The 20,965-nt window shown below is 35.7% G+C and overlaps 1 protein-coding gene across 1 annotated transcript; it reads right to left on the reverse strand.

The window, feature by feature from the left end:
- Positions 1 to 18,569: 18,569 nt before the first annotated feature.
- LOC126549552 (uncharacterized) lies at positions 18,570 to 19,370 on the reverse strand. The gene has a single exon (XM_050199030.1). The coding sequence runs from the start codon at positions 19,368 to 19,370 to the stop codon at positions 18,570 to 18,572; it is 801 nt and encodes a 266-aa protein (XP_050054987.1).
- Between the last annotated feature and the right edge of the window lie 1,595 nt (positions 19,371 to 20,965).

Here is a 20,965-nt window from a genome sequence, read left to right on the forward strand (position 1 = left end):
TGGTCCGATGATATTACAAACTCGATGATCGACCTGGGCGGCGTTCGGCACCGTTCGGCGAAGTGATGATGAATTGATGACTAGTCGAAAATATGATAATAATATTATATACTCCGACTCGTACGTATCATGAACTATTTTGTATTATAATATTAATAATAAGTACTATTATTGCATTATGTATCATATTTTATTACACTCGTACGGTAATTAATATGATATTAATATATGGGTGGGTATACATAATAAACACACGGATGCGGCAGCGATAAAGTTTTTTAGAGCTCTAACGATAAACGACTAATAGCGGGCACGATGTCACGTTCTGCATAGCACTATGATATACAATTTAATATTTATAGGTCAGGTTAACAAGGATATTCTTTAATCATTTATTATTAATTGTCTCCTCGAAATGAACTAACGTTTTTAGTAATATATTTTTATTATTATTATTACACAATTCGAGTCATAGCATAATAACAATTTTCTAGAGAAATCATTTCCTTTACTATTTTATTGTTATCACCAAATTTTTACTTTTTTTTTTATAATGACAGCGCGCATTTTTAATTCCGTATTCCAGAGCAAAATATTTTTTGGAAAAAATACTATAATAAGTACCTATATACATTCTACGAGATAATGATAACATTCGTTAGAAATTCGATTTTTATAAATAACATTTCTTAGAAAAGTCTGCTCGAGAATGTTAAGTTAAAAATGTAATATGCTGTCATTCAAAAAGAAGAGAATTTAAAAATAATAATGATAAAAACATCTTTAAAACGATCACTTTGTGTAGTATAATAATATAGTTACGATTTATATCATGTAGTAAATCGGAAAACTATTATTTTATAATTTATACATTATTTTCTTCCGCCGTCTGGGCCACCCGACACTTGAAAAACAACCATTAAAATATTATCAAAGTAAAAAAAAAAATTGTATTACGTGTACTAAAATGACAAGCAAACTTTTTATGCTATGTTATGTATATTTACCTCGTTTCCTAACTATGTACGTATCAACAGATATACCTGCTGCTGCTGCAGCTGCAGTCATAAAACCACTTCGCTCTGCTGTGTACAATTTTTTTAATAGTCTAATAACAATTTATAATCGTTCGTTGTATTCAATACATTTTTCTTTTCATGATTGATTATTTTGGTCTTTCGATCTCTCTCGTCGCCGGGCTACCTAATTACATTTTTATAAATCGAACAGATATAAAAACATTTTAAAAATTTAAAATTAGTTTATGGCATGTCATTATTATAAAATAGCTTATGATACAATAATAACAATAGCTACTCCATACGTGCTTGCTATGTATAAAATATTGTACCTTAATGTATAGAAAAAAATATATAATATTTATTTTACATTTGTGTTTTGTCGTCTGCAGATTTTATCAACCCTCTGCCAACCCATTACCTCTTGTATAGTATTTATACTATAAAGGATATTCTAATTGCGTCCACCACCAAATATCACGTGTAGGCGTTCAAGAACAATATATATATATCACAGTCACGTGGTTGCAGCATCTCTTCCCTCAGCCAGACCACACGCGCCGCATTGCCGCCGAGTCACGGTTCGTATTTTATTTATAATAGATTCGGCTAGGTGCTTTTTTTGTTGGTTTTGTTTGTTCCTCTATGGACACAATAGTGTTCGTTATAGTCTGACCATTAACTGCTTAACGCATCCATGCCTTTTATATATGATCATGCATTAAGCTATCGCGATGACTGCAGCGGTGTACGCATCGAATACCTATATGTTTTTAAAATGATCCACCGCGGTAATCGGTACGTTATATAAATTCAGACTTGGATGCTTATTATAGCTATAAAAACATAAATATAATATGATCCACTAAAAAATGAGTAAATATGCTCTAAACCGCAAAATACTATTGACTTAATTATTGAAATGTTGATAATACGCAAATATACTCTAACGATCAAAAACCTAAAATCATGTAAAATAGAATGTTGGATTAAAATTCCGTAGTTAATCATAAATTGATTTTTTATTTGATCCTGCTATTTATTATTTTATTAAATTATCAGAAAAAAAAGACGAAAGCTAGATGTAAGATGTTACTAATTATACATATATTAGTATATTAAATTTATTTTTATTGTTTAATCAATGTTTATACAATGTTCATTCATACCAACTAAAATCATTGCAAAGAAAACGAATATTTATACTGTCAATATACATTAGTATAATATTATAATAACACTAATAACATAAAATAATGATTGAATTATTTGAATAATAACCATTTATATACATACCTATTATACGTTTCTATATAATATTTAATTATTAATTCGTACAAAACATACTACATAGTCGTATCGTGGCTGGCGTTATCATAATAACTGCTGCATATACTATTCTATATTATAATACTTGCATTACATAAATCATACTTAAGTATAAATGTATAACATTATAATATAATTTACGTACTTTAAGTGGTCGCCGATAGAATCACAAAACATTTTACAATAATATATACATAAATATAGTTTTCGTTAGAATACAAAAAACGGAATATAATTAAATATTATGTGTAATACGCTTTTGTTCTCGTATATATTATATTATAAACTCGTATCAAAAGTGCGAAACGCAAACGTGACCAAGCATTTTTTTTGTTTTAATCTGAATACGTTTCATAGCGTTACACATTTCCAAACGGCGCACGCTGCTTATTAGGGATTTAACAGGAATTTAAATATTTTAACATAAATTAAACAGTCGAATGATGTGTAAGTAATTTCAATATATTATAATGTACCTACAGATGAAAAACGTCGTATATGCACTGTAGTGCGCGGATGAGCGAGTGCGCGATTTCTATGTATAATTAATATATTATTATATAATGTATAATGTATAATGCATTAATTTATAACTATAGATAACACTTATTTGTATATTGGTTAATGTACAAATATATGTATGCACGTCTAATATTATATACATTAAAGGTATGTATAGCGTAGTATAATATTTTATACCGTACATAGGAACTGCAACGAATAATTGGGAGGAGGTACTCGAAATCTCGCGGGTACAGATGGTGACGAGGGTGGTTTTCAAAGTTTAAAGCGTACGAACACGCGGTTATCGGACACGAAATAAAAATATTTATCATATAGTACATATATAGGTCCACGTGTATAAATTATATACCTATATCATATTACGTATCAAAGATATAAATCGAATCTTTTTGAGTGTTATCCACCAGTGATGGCGAGGGAGGTTTATATGCGAGTTATATTACATTGGAGGAAAAACGACTACACGATGGTACGGGGTTGACGGCGGTATGCTACTGAAGCAGGAGAGAGGGTATGTGATGCGAACGGACGTTCCATCGTCGTCGAGATAACATACATATATTATATAAGTGCATAATGCATGTGTATATATCTTATGGTAGTATAAGATACGTCATATAAGTCTTAGATACTCATATAAAATATATATATATATGTATACATAGAAAACGGCGACGTCGACGATCCCTACATTCGAGTGGACTGCAAACAGTAAAAATATATAATATAATTTGAACCCCTCGTAGAGTATATATTGTGGAACGTGCGCGTAACTACTGCTCCAGGTTTTAGGTAGGGTACGCATATCGCGTAATCCGAACGAGTGTATATTGTACGTATATTTAAATGGATTTTTATCGTTTTTAGTGCCCCACCTATAATACGGCGTTCGCATGATAATATATTGCGAGTTACATGCGAGACATATATATTATTTACAATTGGGCGATTCGACGATTATACTTACCTCCGAGTTTTTTCCTTTAATAACACATTCATTTACAAATTCTGATTTTTGGAATTTTCAATTACCTACCTACGAGTCCTTAAGGACCATATTTTCAATTATTTAGGTTTTCAAACTTTTTTAGCAGGAGTGTCTAAAATCGATTCCAATTTCTTGTTTTGTTCAAATAAGATCACCCTATTATCTCGCCATACGCCGTTAAATATATTATTATGTCTTTTTTTGAAAATGTTGATATATATATATATGGGCATTTGAACGATTCGTTATTGAGATAGTCAACTCAGTGTATTAAGGATAAAAGGTCCACGATAATGGATTTAGAAGATATTATACGGCTATGAATTGAACATTTTAATAATTAATATTAATCTGGGTATCATTATTTTACATTGTCTAATATTATAACTATTCTATTTTATATTTTTGTTATAACATTTTAAGGACTATTGTCTTTATTGTACGTATTTTAATAGCTCAGAAATTACTCGTTAAATTCCAATATACATCAACATTTTCAAAACAATTATCTACTTAAAAATGCATAATAAAATAAAAATTATATCTCGTTACTTAGCGCCGTATAACACACTGTAGGTACCTACATAACAATATAATAATATTATATTATTATACAGTAATTAGTGATTACAGTGCGTGTACGCCGTATTATTGTGTGTTATTTTATTACATCAACGATGTAAAATAATAAATTGTTATCGGAGTAATTTGATGGTTAAGTGTATTAAATATATTATATATATTTTTTTATCATTCTCCTGTGAGTCGGTGTAGCGGTAGATATATACTATAACCCGCTTATGTGTGCAGTTACGTCGACTCCGACGCTGGCGCCGGACCACTATTGTATTTATATTATGAACACACACACGCTGCCGACGGACGTGGAGTCCAATTTCAATTTTTTTTTTTTATAGTCCACCAACGTCCCACAGGCATTCCGCGTGTAGGCTCGTATACATATATATGCACTGCAGTGTACGCATTAACTCTCCAAAACAATCGCTGCCGGTCCCCTAATCACTTTAAACAATACGAATAAACCGATGCGAAACTATAATACATATTATGTACATACAGTACGATTATACGTTTTATTTTATGTACCTATAGTCAGGTACACAATTACGGTGTACGACCTTCGGCGACGAAGAAAACACATTGTCGAAAGCAATTTTTTGTTTTTATCGGAATGTTCGCTTAATATTATAATATAATAACTAAAACGCACTCGCTGCAAGAATGTAAGTACAGGTATTGCAGGCAAACCTACTACATATCATTATAAAATATCATATCGTATTTATATGTATAGGTAATTTAATAAATATCATACGAACAGAAAAAATAATATTGAAAATCATCGATTTTTTTTTTTGGCATTCTCGAATCTACTCGTGTAAAAATGGCCATTAATAACCGATGAAAGCGTTTTACGATTTGAGGCACGAAATCGTAATTTCGTCACAATTACAAGCAAAACTCGAAAGCCTGTTGAACCCTCAAGAGACGACAGATTTGTCAAAGACGACGTCAACTTCCTAGATATAAATAAATAAGTTATTAAAAGTTACGTTTTATTTTGTGCGCGATTTAGAGGGAAAAATAAACTTGTTAAAATCTTTGTTCGTGGGCGGGGTACACATTAAGATGATGCGTGTATTAAAGGGCCAAATTGAGTACATAAAGTGACCAAAGTGACGACCCGTAGGAGTAAATATGAACTATTTTTAGTCTCACTGCAGCAGTGCATAATATATATATAATAATTGAACCTACCCATATGTGCATCACTAACACATATAAACTCGTATTTTAGACGTGTTATAACTGTTAATGTAATATGCAATGTATAGTATTGATGACTAATGATGTTTTAAAACTAAAGGGTATTGAATATAAACATAATTGAACAACGATAATGAGCTAATTATTCAAGTTTATTGTGTTTTCTGCACAGTACGCCGCACACCACGATTTAACTTTATAGCTTATTCCCCGTAATTTATAGGTGTATAATATAGTCGGTGAGCATAATATATATTATAATATATTGTATATATATACGGTACACATTACACGATTATCATTCCGTTCGACCTGATCGAATTCACGTCGGTACGGCCATTGCAGGCCTTTCCCGTAAAAAGGATTACGCATCGTTACAGTACAACAAGGCAATAATGCTTTGCATTAGCAGTTTAGCACGCGGCACAGCGACGACAATGGAAAACGAGAACAAAAACTCAACATCGATTTTAGTTTTTCTATTATGACATTCAAATCACCTTTTCGGTTCAATTATTATTGTACACGATCAACTGTGTAATTCATTACAATCACGTGCAATTATTTATTTTTAATAAAATTAATAATGTGTACATTTATTTAAAGATTAAAATATTAAATAGTACATTGGTCCTTCAAAAATCATTATACTCATTAGCGTCATTATGATGTTGTATGTATATTATTATCTGTTTACATGATTTTAACAAAATTAATTATTGTACATATTATTATATTATTATAGACTCTCTGATACAGATTCGTGTACATTATAAATATCATCATACTATAATATGTGGATTTTATGTATAAACGAGCAATCATATAGTTATTTTAATCAAATCGCATATATTTTTTTTTTATTTATTATATACATTTGTAAATTATAATAGCCAATAGGTAGGTATACATGTAATTGATAACTCGGTAATACCGTTAATTAAACACACGGAATCCAATGCATCACAGTCCAATTTGTTGGTTTTGCTTTTCCCGGTCTCGATAAACCATAATAATATTCAGCTGGAAAAAAACAGTTTACATTATTATTAATAATATATAATATATATATAATATTCTACAACACGACAGATAAACATATTATCATAAATTCTACGAGCGCACAAAAATGGTTTGATTATACAATTGTGGGGTATATGCAACGCTAATACATTGTGTTAGTGAAGGGGGGGCTGTTGAACATATTTTTTAGACATCAAAGTATAAATTATTTTAAGTTTAAATGGTTAACTTTTAATAAAATAACGATTTATATTTACGGTTAAAATTCGTTTAGTAATACCTAACTAGTAAGTTGCATTTATCCGGATTGATTTGGGTAGAGTATGTGAGAATGGCGCCACTTTAAACATTATACTTAAAAACCACCTCTGTGCGCACATCAAACGAACGGGACACATTTTAAATATAAATAATATTAAGTACGGTAAATCCGCCGAGCCTGGCTTAAAATCAAAACAAATCCCGGACGAAACTGCAGTTTGTTACAGATAAGCGAACACGAACCCTGAGCGTGAAAGAAATAATAAATTATTACATAAGGCCGTAAGAGTTATGTATTATATACGATTCGATGTATATTACAAATAAAATTATAACGATATTGTACGTTCGGGAAAGGTATAACCTATCTGCATACACGCCGTTTTTCAAAAGCCCCCCGAAAAACAACACGAAACTACTCGGCGAATGATATATTATGTATTATTCGTCGTCGCGTTTTTTGTCGTTCGGTTATCCGCATACGTAGGTACCTACTCGTATAATATAAATTGATTAATATCTTCGCACAATACGATATTATTATTATTATCATCGTCATTATTACATAGTCGTCGTTGTACGGTGTTCTACGATATCACATGCGTGTAAGTATAATACGTGTATAGAAAACCGGTAGATGGGCGGCGGTGGCGGCGGCGGGGATATTACCATAATTATTATTATTTTTGAAGTATCCCCTGCGTCGCGTAGTTATATTATTATTATAATATATTGTTGTGACGCTGGACAATAGCCAAAAAAAAAATAAATAAAAAAAAATTGCACACACATACTACACCACTCTCACACGCACGCACTTGTCGCGCGAAACAATATATAATATACGCGTGTACCCATTACACGACACGGTATATACCTTATACCGGAGGGATTTCGCACCCCACTGCCGGCCGGCTGCGTTACCGAGGTGATCTGGCGAATATTATAATATTCGTGCGTGCACAACAATGCTCCGTCGAGATGCGAGAGAACGAAAATATAAAAACAGGAACCACTACCTAGGTATACATATATATATATATATATATATATGCACCCGTATAATACGTATATAATATTATATGTGTTTGTGCCGTTCGAATTCACAATTCAAAAAATGTGTTCTGACGAAATTAAATATGGTAATTTGGACCTCCTTATATATACGCGTTCCGTTCGCTCCCCGTTTTCACGGCCCATTTACAATGAGAATGCATTAAGAGAGCGTATCAAAGCGATTTTTTTTTCTTTTAATTTATGCGACACGGTGCGAACTTCTTATATATATATTATAATATGTATTATATATATTATATTATTGCGACCGACGTTTGGCTGACGGTTCACCGCCAAACAACTCGAAATAACCCTCCGCCACCGTCGTCGACGAGTGGCCCCGTAGAAATAAAAATCTGCACTCGGGCGAGAAATGCAGACAAAGAAAAAGAGAGAAAGACGACGTTGACGACGACGGAGTCTTATAGGATAGAACCCCCAGAGTTGATATTTTCTAGAATTTCAACACAATCGCGATACGACTGCTACACAATCGTTCAAAAACTATATTATCGTATACAATATAAGAAACGGCGATTATAATAATTCGAATTTATAAATATATATATATATATACCTAAGTACTCTGAGTGAACGTAATACATGTGAACGAATTAAACACGACTTAGCACCAATTTACTTTTCGTATTTAAAATAACACATTCGACAGATACACAAAAACAAGGTGTAAACGAAAGTGTCCTATTTAATCGCCGTCGTATGTGAAACCGGGAAAACTAATATAAATAATATTATAATATAGTCGATTAGTTCACAGTATTAAACTGGCATTATAACTCGTATATATGTATATAATAGTAGGTAAGTACATACAATAACGACAATCGGTGATTGTATAATATATAGAAATAATTAATATATTTATTTATATTATTTAGTAAACTTCTACGTATCGTTGGCTCTGCGAATTTATATAATATTATTTTCGCTGTTTTATAATAAGTATATATGCGTTTTGTACATACAACAACTTTGTTTCGAAAAAAAAAATTAAAATACATTTTAGGGAGTTCTGTAGTTTAACGATTAAACTATCTATGTCTGTATAATTTACTGAAAGAAAATAAAAAAAATGTAAAAGTTAAAGTTAATAAAAGTTCGTAATTTGATCAATTTGTTTGAGTACCTACCTATGAAAACGGTAAACACAAAACTCGAAAACTGGTACGTGTCAATACATTTAATGAGATAAACAACCATTGTATAAAGTGTAAAGTAGGTAATAAAGACTTGCTTTTTTGAAAAACTTTTCGAATCGTTTCAAAAATATACACAACACCGTCGTTAAACCGCAAATTATTTTTAACTTCTGACCAGAAGACGTTCGTTTCGAGACAGGTAAGTCTAGCTGCGTGTAATAGGTCATTAATAATGGAAGACACGCTCCGAATGAAATAAAAATAAATGTATAATATTCTGACCTGTACCTGTCTATACCGCGAACATGAGCTAGGAGTGGCTTAAAATAGTCGCAAACTCTAAACGAGATTTGTTTCACAGCCACCGTCGCCGAGGGATCAAAATACGGAAAGACATCACGAACGCGACGAAATGAGACGAGGCGTAAATATATAATATATATATATAAGCAATTTTTCTGCTTTTAACCACAAGCCCATTACGGAGACGGGAATGAAGCCAAAATAATAATAACGAGTGTTATATATACACAGACTACTATTTACTCCCGGAGCGCGTCATTATATATTATTATTATTATGTATACATATAGACACACCTAAAGTACTTATATATTGTATATAAGTGTGTGTGAGTTTATATACGTGACCAGTGCTTTAGATGGCAGTGAGTCAGTTTTGTTGTTACCAACGAGCACGATATTATTATTATTATTATTATATTACGAGGTGTGATAATATACGGCAGTCGCGCGTATTTCAATTAATATTAGCCGCTGGTCATATATGTGTGTATGTGTGTGTGTGTAATATGTACCTAGGTAGGTGTTCACGCCACCGGAATAGAGTGAAAGTCGGATTTCCGATTGCAAACCTAGAGTCGAAGTCGATGTATCTGCCCATATAGATATAGGTGCAGGATGTCACATTGTGACACATCGAACTATCTTTGGTGTGAAAAAAAATCTTACCTATATCAATACTTTTTATACGTTGCAGAGAATAAAAAACAAAAATATTGCTGTGTAAACGAATTATTCTGCCCGACCTTTGAACATACGCAGTAACCCTCTCCCCCCAATAATATTTCACCGGAATGGTAACATGTATATTTTATAATGACACGCATGTATATTGTATATATATTATATATTATATTATATGAGTGTGCAAGGCGGTGTTCTTTTGCGACGTTCACACTAAACTTTATCAATAACAACCCCTTTGTCGTTTTTATTCGAATTCTTTCGTCGCCGAAAGCATTTCTTTCTAGCGAGTGCGTTTCTCGTCCTTCATCATCCCGCACGATCTCTCGCACTCTCCCTTCGCAAATGCATTAATGTCGTACACATCGCCGTATACAATATCCGTGTACAAAAATCCACAGAAATGGTCATGTAAGTAATAAGAATATAGTATAAGCGCATTGTGCTTCTCCCGCGGGCCTTATATATTCATTTCGTCGTATCACTCGTACCTGCGTACGTATATATAATATCGTATACGCGAGCGTACGTGGAGCCGAACACTCTCATAAATACGTATATGGTACATAACAAATGGCATGGATTTTATTTTCTGGTCTAGTAATAATTTGTGTAAAGCCATGTACAGCATTTGTCGCGCGAAAGACCGACTTTCTTATAGCAATCATTATAGTATGGTTTGTGTATAGACACATAGTTTATTATGAGTTGTGACCCGGCCGATAAAAAACACCGCTGCGGTATAAAAAACAACAATAAGTTGTGAACATCGGTTCCACATCGCCATTCGCAATTTAAGTAATTTATACAACACACCGGACGAACTCTGTTTATAAACTCAAAAATCACACATAAGGCATAGCCTGTTATAGATATTATTATTTATTACTATCATCATAACAAGGAAAGCGCGTGATCTAGAAAACGAAATCTTGCACACGAAACGGTCGGGTGTTTGGAACAAACTGTAATGTTATACCTACGAATATATGCCAATAGGATCGTATACGAATAGTTATTGTCTACAATATACGTATAATACGCACGTCACATATATTATATATTTTAATGCGTTCAAATAAAAAACTTAAATTCGAAGCAAATATTTCATTTTATAAAATATGTACGCGTGTTCTAGGTTACACAACTGCAGCGATACGTACTGCAAGTGTACGATATCGCAACAATTGTGTATTTACGCGTGTAAACAAAAAAACCGAGGAAAAAAATATTTTCCAGAATTTAGGCCTTACATCGTGTAGGTGTTCAGTATACAAAATAATGATATTATCATAATTTATTATAATCATATTATATCCTATGCGATTTTGTAATTCGGATTTGCATGATTAATAAATAAATAACACGGTTTCAGATATTTATCAAATAAGTAGTGCCTAACCTATAGACTACCTACAATGTACAAAAACACTTATATACACACCTATAATATTTAATATCTATGATAATAACAAAAATAATAACAACAACACCAATTTATTATTTTGTAAATGTGTATGTAATAAGGTATAATGAATGTAAAACGTGCATTCGAAAAGTATACACTTGGATAATATATTATTATTATTTTAATATTATTCTTATACCTTTAATTTCCATCGAATCTTCATTCGTTTTAAATAGAAATTGATTTTTATACTTTTTTCTGTGTATAATAATTCAAGTATATTATATGAAGGCTTTCTAAATACATGACTTGAGACCGTATTCGACATCCCCCCCGAAGCAGCATCTGCCGTACGACCATATATTATTATATATTTATGTCTATTGCTCGTTAATCACCTCTTAGATTGGTATATAGGTATGCGTTTGACCATTAATTTTACAATCAATTAATGTAAATATCTTCGACTGTTTACGTCGTCTTTTTAATACGATTTTAATCGTAATGATAACCGTCGACGTTGATGCGTGAGAGCCTCCCGGAGCACTATATCTGTAGTAGCAGGTGCAGCTGACTATAATTATTGGTGTATTCGAAGTGCGAGTTCAAACCACGCTATTTATATCAGATGGAGACATTTTTATGTCATATTAGGTCCTATATTTCTTCCAACCATCTGCAAAAACAAAGTGTACATACTTCTGTTAAGTCCCTTTTAATTTACACAAATTATGAAGTCATATATTGATGACGAGTCGTACACAATTATAGTACGAAATTGTCTTCATTAATATCTATTGGAATTTAATTTTAACACTCCGAGACGTTTTCTAATTTTATACAGTTTTTATTTCGATATACCTTTTGATTGGGCTGCTACGAGGGACTCCTGAATCAAACATATACGCAGTTATTTTTTTCTACAACTACCTATAAATCACTAAGTGTATAACATCATGTATCCTAGCTTGATGCACTCATAGAAGCTTCAAAGTTAAAAGAAACCGGTTAGGGTCTAACACAAACATAAACGTAAACAAACACAATGCGCATCTATATACAAATATGTGTGCGTACCAATGGGCGGATATAACCTCTCTGATCTTTGGAGGCGCAGTTTTATAGTTTTTAAACGTAAATTGTGTAACTCGTGGGAGCACATAATATATGTACCTACATTCTACTAATTTTAACTTTTGTGTCTGCTTGCTATCCGAAGGTAGGAGACAGATATGTTTACGACGTAAACGTTACAGATAAGAAACAAATACTATGATCGATTATTTTGATGCAATTTTTTCCCCGAGAAGTGGTAAATTATGCCGTTTGTGCCCACCCTCAAGCCGGTTCAAGGCTCTATAGCTTCTAGATTTATACCTGAGTTAAACGCGCCCCGCAGCAAAATCGTACGTGACAGTACACGAGACGTGAACACGAACGTAAAACTTTATTTCTCGGTATTCGCGATGAAAACGATGATATAAAAAAATAAAAATACGATGAATTATTATAATAGGTATGCAAAAACGTTTTTCCACAAAATGCTAGTATAATATAAGTGCAGGAAAACTGCAGCCGTCGAGTTCGGTTGACGAACGTAACGACGACGATAACGGGGTCGTACACATTTATATTACTATTACTATCAGTGCGTATGGTACATTATACTGTACGTTTGCATTGCGTATTACAAAATATATTACAATACGTATAGACGTCATTATAATAATATTATATAGTAATATACGAGTACATATTATATTTGACGGGTGAGTGTAAGATGCGCGTGTTCGCACATAATATTCTCATCGTGTGCGCCGAGACGTTTTGTCCACCACTCTCCCACCCTTTGCCGGTTATTGTGCGATGATTTATACTTTTGGTTGAAAAAAAAAGTTATAACAATAATAATGACAATAAGTATAAATAAGCCCCCGCCGGGAGGCCGCCGCGGGGGTAACTCATTATATTGTTTCGTCGTTTGCAGCGCCGCAAACACATCATACGTATAATGCAGGGTATACTCGCGTATCGTGTTATTGTGCGATTGCCGCCGAGACTTCGGGGTTTTCACCTGTGCTCCGAAAACCGAATAAAAAAAGAGCTCCGGCGCTGTACGTATCGTAATAATTGGCTCGAGTATTGCACCGCGTAACACCCCAACACGCTGTTGCGAGGTGGACTATACGGTTCGTGCATATAGTGCATATTACATATACCTATATAGGGTACGTTGACATTGTTCACAAACAAATCTATATATTATTTATATATAACGCAAAACTGTTGAAAAAAAAACACGATATTATATTAGCTGAGTGCGTGAGGGGACCGTATAGGTACGTATACGCCGAGCACCTATATAAATATATAGTTACCGGCATTACGCGGCGGTGATGGTTCGGATATGATGGATTAGATTTGGTTTGTCGTGTGATGGTGTTCATGAAAAATCGATTTTCAAACGGGACGACCCCGGGGGAGGGGGGAAAAAAATTTTTACTCGGCGTAGCACGCGTTTTTTCCTCTAAGAGAGGAGGGGGTGGGGGGCAAACTAAAACGGTACGATAGTGGGCCGCAATACGAGCGTGACGAGGGGCGGCAGTTGTAATAGCGATCGGAGGGATGGCCGCGCGGAGGGGCAGGGATGATTTATCTGTGTTCAAAAGATACACACACACACACACACGCACACTCGTACATATCTTTGTGTAAACCATGACGGATTACCTCTTTGACACGGTCGTACGCTCGCGCACACACACACACACTCGCAGATATACCTATACAGTCGCTTTTCTCTGACCCACACACAAAACCTGACAGCCATTTTCTTAATGGATTCTTCCCGCAGGTATGGGCTAATAATACACGCGTATGCGCTCACACTCACACCGCACATCATGAGGTATATAATGTAAGTACGACGTATAGGTATATATGTACCTACGCTCGAGCACACGATAATAATTTAAAGGTAGTTGCACCGCCGAGTCCGGCGGCGGGTGAGGGATGGATGTTATATTGTATACGAGTGTGTGTGTGTGCTTACGGATAAAATATACTATTCGGACTATCGGGTTTCGAAGCGTATAAAATCGAAAATGATTGTTGTACGCGGCCCATAAGTACTTTATACAGTACTTATTTGTGTATATATAGGTACTATACGACGTAGGTACCTGCAGTGTACGAGAAGTTTTTAAAGGCTTACAAAACCGCCACCGCAGCCTTATATTATACAAGGGTGACTATAATATAGGTATATATGTATACGATAATATGTTATATTGATGGATAGACGGACGTCGACGTGGCGCCGCCGCCGCCTCTGTCGGCCATGTTTAAAACACTCGTGTATAATAATGTAAGACACACAATAATAATGATAATACCTATATATACACTCGTATTTATACAATACATATATGTGTATGTATAATAGTATACTATTACGGGTCGATTTTTGAGCCTTTTTTCTTCGTGCCGTTTTTCCCGTTTCTATTGTACTGTGGTTTATGGTAATAAATAATCACTCACAATTTATAAAATATTAAGCACTATATTACTGTGATATGTATGTACAAGAATGAAATATAACAAACAAATACCAATTACGCGTACAATATTACTGCGAACTGAACAACACGGTAAGTCGCGATACGTAGTCACTGACGGAATGAAAATTGAGCATCTGATCAGCTGGTATTTATAGGCTCCGCTTTGTTCTAGAACATCCCCGAGTATACTCTAGCGAGACCATCGTGGAATATTCTAGAACATGGGTTTTTCCTATTGTACGCTGTCGACATCGTAAATAATTTGGGCGGCTCGTTGTGTATTGTTCACGTCGCCACATCACCCCCCTACCAGTGATGGAGTCAGCAGGAACTTATTTGAAGACGTTCGGGGAAATGGACTCTTCTACCGGAACGCGTTTTCCTGTCTTTTGTTTCTGGTGTCGGTTCTTCTGTTTTTGGTTCCTTATTTGCGATAGATTCGGGTGTGGCATGTTTCATGTTTCTGGAGCTAACCTCCTCGTGTATGTCATCAGCAATTATGTAGGCTGGTTTCAGTCTATCAATAGTCACTGTTATCTTTTTCCCTTTCACGTCAATGCAGAAGGTTTTCCGATTGCGACTTACAACTGGGTATGGGCCGTCGTACGGCATTTGTAGACAGTTTTTCGGTCCATCATGACGAATAAACACTTGTTTGGAGGTGGCGAGGTCCTTAAATATGAAATTTTTTCTTTTCTCCGTGGCAGGTTCCATTTACCGGTTGTATCTGGCGAATCTGGTGTCGAAGATCCTTGATGAACTCTGCTGCGTTCTCAAACTTAGCGTCATCTGATCTTGTTGAGAGAAATTCACCAGGTAGACGAAGTGGTTCTCCGAATACAAGTTCTGCGGATGTGGACTTCAGATCCTCGCGCCAAGCTGCTCGTATGCCTAATAAGACTGTTGGGAGTATTTCAGTCCACCGTTTGTTCTGGTGACATTTGATAGCGGCCTTAAGCTGTCGATGGCTTCGTTCTACCATACCGTTTGCTGAAGGGTGGTAGGCCGTAGTCCTAAGGTGATTTGTACCAGTCAAATATCCTAGATACTTGAAAAGGTTTGATTCGAATTGTCTCCCTTGATCAGTCGTTATAATAAGAGGTGTACCAAATCTTGAAATCCATGTGTATAAAATGCTCGGGCGACAGTCTCTGCTTCTTGGTTCTCCAAAGGTATCACTTCCGGCCATCGAGTAAATCTATCGATACACGTAAGGCAGTAGCGGAATCCTTCTGAATATGGCATAATGATGAGGTCTAAATGTACATGTTCGAATCTTTGTGATGGTTGAGGAAATGAACCAAGTGGTGCTGAAACATGACGTGTTATTTTAGCTCGTTGACACTCGATGCATGCTCGGGCCCATTGTTTACAGTCCTTGTTGATAGAAGGCCATACAAACCGTTGTGTTACCATTTGGTAGTGGCTTTTATGCCTGGATGTGAAAGACGATGGACAGTATTAAAAGCAGCACGTCGAAAAGTTTTTGTAATGAAAGGTCGGGCGGTTGGTGTCATGGTGTCGCAAAACACAGGAACATCCATGCCGGGCATTTGAATTTGCTTAAGCTGTAGTCCAGTGTCACTCCGTAAATACGTTTTTAATTCGTCGTCTTCTTGTTGAGATTTAGCCAGGGCAGTATAATCCAGTGTATCCGAAAGAACTTCCACTCGAGAGAGAGCGTCGGCCACGATGTTCTGTTTACCTGGCACATATCTTATGTCTGTAGTAAACTGTGAGATATAATCTAGGTGACGAAATTGGCGTGGTGAGCACTTTTCAAGTTTCTGCTGAAAGGCGAAAGTGATGGGTTTGTGGTCAGTGAAAATGGTAAAATTGCGAGTTTCTACCATGTGTCGAAAATGTTTGACAGCAAGATAGATAGCAAGGAGTTCACGATCGTAGGCTCCGTATTTAGATTCAGTTACTGAAAGTTTTTTTGAAAAGAATGCGAGAGGCTGCCATCCCGTGTTGACGAATTGTTGGAGAGTCGCGCCCACTGCGGTGTCAGAAGCATCACTTACAATGGCCAATGGTGCATTGTCGCGAGGATGAGCAAGTAACGTGGCTGAGGCAAGTTTTTCTTTACAATTTTCGAAAGCAGCAGTAGCTTCAGGTGTCCAGTTGATAGGAGTTTTGCCTTTGAGATTGGGAACCAGTAAGACGTTCAATGGTGCTTGTGCTTCTGAAGCTCCGGGTATAAAACGTCGATAGAAGTTTATCATACCCAGGAACTGTCGTAACCCTTTTGCTGATGTCGGTTTCTTGTATTTCAAGATGTCGTCGATTCTGTCAGGTAAAGGACGTGTGCCATCTGTGGAAATAAGGTAACCTAGGAATTTGACTTCTTTTTGTCCGAAAACGCACTTGGAAGGGTTGATTACTAGAGAGTATTCACGTAACCGATTGAAAATGATCTGTAAGTGCTTGATATGTTCTTCTTCAGAAGTAGAAGCTACCAGTATATCATCGATATAACTGAAACAAAACTCAAGTCCACGGAGTACTTCGTCAATAAAACGTTGGAACGTCTGAGCTGCGTTTCTGAGTCCGAAAGACATAAAAGGAAACTCGAAAAGTCCAAATGGTGTTATTATGGCCGTTTTATTGATATCTTCCTCTGCTACAGGAATTTGATTATAGGCTCTTACCAGATCGATTGTTGAGAAAATGTTTTTTCCGTGAAGGAAGTGTGTGAAATCCTGGATGTGACGAACTGGGTAGCGGTCTGGGATAGTTCGAGTATTAAGTGCACGATAATCTCCACAGAGTCGCCATGCGTCCGTAGTGTTCTTTGAAACCAGGTGGAGTGGTGAAGACCAAGGGCTTTTAGAAGGTCGAGCTATACCCAAATTTAGCATAGTCTCAAACTCCTTTTTGGCTCCCTTGAGTTTGTCAGGGGCTAGACGCCTTGGTTTACACGCGACGGGAGATCCTGGTGTCGTCTGGATGTAATGTTTGGTGTTGTGTTTGATGTCCTTGATTACTCCAACAGGTCGGGTTATCTCAGGATACTCCTGTAATAAGTCATGGTACCTTGTTGTTCCGACAACTGTTTTGATGGATTGTATGTCGCATTTCGCAGCTTGACCCTGTACAGTGAGTTGCGTGAGACCGTCCAAGAGACGTTGATTACGTATATCTACCAAAAGATTATAATGGTTTAAAAAATCCACACCAATGATAGGCTTGGATACATCCGCGACCACAAATCTCCAAGTGAAAACTCGACGAAGTCCGAAATCAAGAGCAAGTGTAATAGTTCCGTACGTAGCAATGGTCGTCCCGTTGGCTGCTGATAGGGAGTAGTCCGATTTATCTCGTTGACCTTGAACCACACTGCGTGGGTATACACATAAATCGGCTCCAGTGTCAATAAGAAATTGTATTCGTGAGACACGATCGGTTAGAAATAGGCGGCGTGGAAATGGCATTGGCTCACTGGCCGCCATCAGTGATTGCCTTTCTAGTTTTCCGACTTATATGTACATGGCTTTACACATTTCTGGGAGTTGGATCCAAAACGCCAGTGATACCAACAGATTCCATTGACACCGTGTGAATTACGACTTCGTGATCGAGATCTTGAACGATGGGCACTAGGATCGGGGCTTCGCCCACGTGCAGGACGGGTGTTGATCTCAGCGATTTCTTTTCTCAGCGCCGTGATTTCCTGATTAATCCCTAGCGCTAGCTGTGAAAGCTTAAGATTTAACGTAGCTTCCAGAGTACTACTCACAGTTGATTCCGCGATCTGAGGTAGCATAGGACCAGACGCGTCTGCAATATTATCTGCGTGTGCTGCGAGGTCCTCGAGTTTGCAGTCCTTGACGATCGCCAGCGCTACCTGAATACTTTTCGGTAGTCGGCCCATCCACAGCGTTTTTAACAGTGTTTCCGGAATGGAGGTGTCAGCTAGGCTTTGAAGATGGCGTAAAAATTGCGATGGTTTTCTATCACCCATTTCGACCCGTTCCAATAGTTGGCGAGTTTTTTCTTCTTGGGATGCGCTGAGACGTTTGACCAATTCTTGTTTAATTTTTACGTACCTGTTTTCCGATGGTGGTGCCATTATGATATCTTTCACTTCAACCGCATATTTGGGTGGTAATGCGCCGACAACATACCCAAATTTCGTACTGTCGATCTTGATACCTGCGCTGGCAAAACTTCCCTCGACCATGGCGAACCAAAGTTCAGGATCCGACGAAATGAACTCGGGAATTTTCACCGCGACTCTGGCTACTGACGATTCATTGTTTTCCATCACGTCGAGGTCACCAATTTGTGGTTTATGGTAATAAATAATCACTCACAATTTATAAAATATTAAGCACTATATTACTGTGATATGTATGTACAAGAATGAAATATAACAAACAAATACCAATTACGCGTACAATATTACTGCGAACTGAACAACACGGTAAGTCGCGATACGTAGTCACTGACGGAATGAAAATTGAGCATCTGATCAGCTGGTATTTATAGGCTCCGCTTTGTTCTAGAACATCCCCGAGTATACTCTAGCGAGACCATCGTGGAATATTCTAGAACATGGGTTTTTCCTATTGTACGCTGTCGACATCGTAAATAATTTGGGCGGCTCGTTGTGTATTGTTCACGTCGCCACAGTACTATACTTTTCTCTAGTGCGTTGCACCGCACTATACATATTATAATAGTATATATAATATATTATATAGTTTTACTGTATACACATCTATCTATGTAGTATAATATTATAATATACGTAGGTACATCCTGCTCTAAACAAACGCACTCGATGGCAGTATAATATATTATTATTTTCGCTGAAGTATATATTATATTATAATACGTAGAAGTTAAAATACATTACATTATGTACGTATAGAAACCATTATTATTATTATTATTAATTATTATTACTATATTAATCACAATCTCAGCCGCCCGCGTAGAAGTCGCGAACGGTTCGTGTCGAATTCGGAATTTGTTCATACGTCCTACTCAAGAAGTCTCGCGCGCACGGCACTCGTATGAGAAAAAATAGTGTTTACCTATAAGAATATGATAATATTGTGTTGCGTTTGCCAACCGCAGTCGCGGAAAAGCTCGCGTGTGAAATTTCTGCCCCAGCCGCATTTTACACACTGTCCGTTTTAATTGGCTGGCAAATTGTCTTAAATCCCGCAGCGAACGTTATAATAATAATAAGTATACCTATAATAATAATAATTCATTCAAAACTAGTCTAACGACTCGACGGTTTTGCAGTACTTTTTCGTTTAAACCTACCTGATAATATATTATACGACAAAATTATATTAACATAATAAATAGAGGTATCCTACCAGCATACAATTAACGAAATGACTTTATACTCATAAAGTCATAAAGGCAAGCAAGCTCGTCTCGTACCTGTACACACACGCGCACGCGCATATTGGTTTAGCATAATTTTTATTTTTATTACTATAATCATATGTATACCTATATATAGAAATTATTGCGAAACGTTGCATAATATATATCACGGGCGAGTAATACGGATGACGCGGTAGGACCGTAATTAAAATTCGATAATTGGTACCTTTAATTATTATTAAACGGACGACGGGCTTAATATATTATGATATTTTAATACATTATTATGTGAACTCGCGCCTCAAAATCGTATTATGAAATCATCATTATATATGCACGGTGTGTGTTGCAGTGCCACTTTCGAAACCGTTGAAATTGTACCTATAACAAATTAAAATGAAAAGAAAAAACTCCGAAAATAACAACTCACAAAAGTATGCGAAAAAAAACAGATTTATTTAACTATAAAAAAAAAAAAAAAACGCTAGTGTCCATTATAGTAATTTTTATTTT

Source organism: Aphis gossypii, chromosome 2 (assembly GCF_020184175.1).
Source record: "Aphis gossypii isolate Hap1 chromosome 2, ASM2018417v2, whole genome shotgun sequence".
Taxonomy (NCBI): Eukaryota; Metazoa; Arthropoda; class Insecta; order Hemiptera; family Aphididae; genus Aphis; species Aphis gossypii.

Bases quoted from the DNA above. Each gene is read 5' to 3' on its own strand.
- LOC126549552 (XM_050199030.1), bottom strand. From the start codon at position 19,370: ATGGAAAACAATGAATCGTCAGTAGCCAGAGTCGCGGTGAAAATTCCC.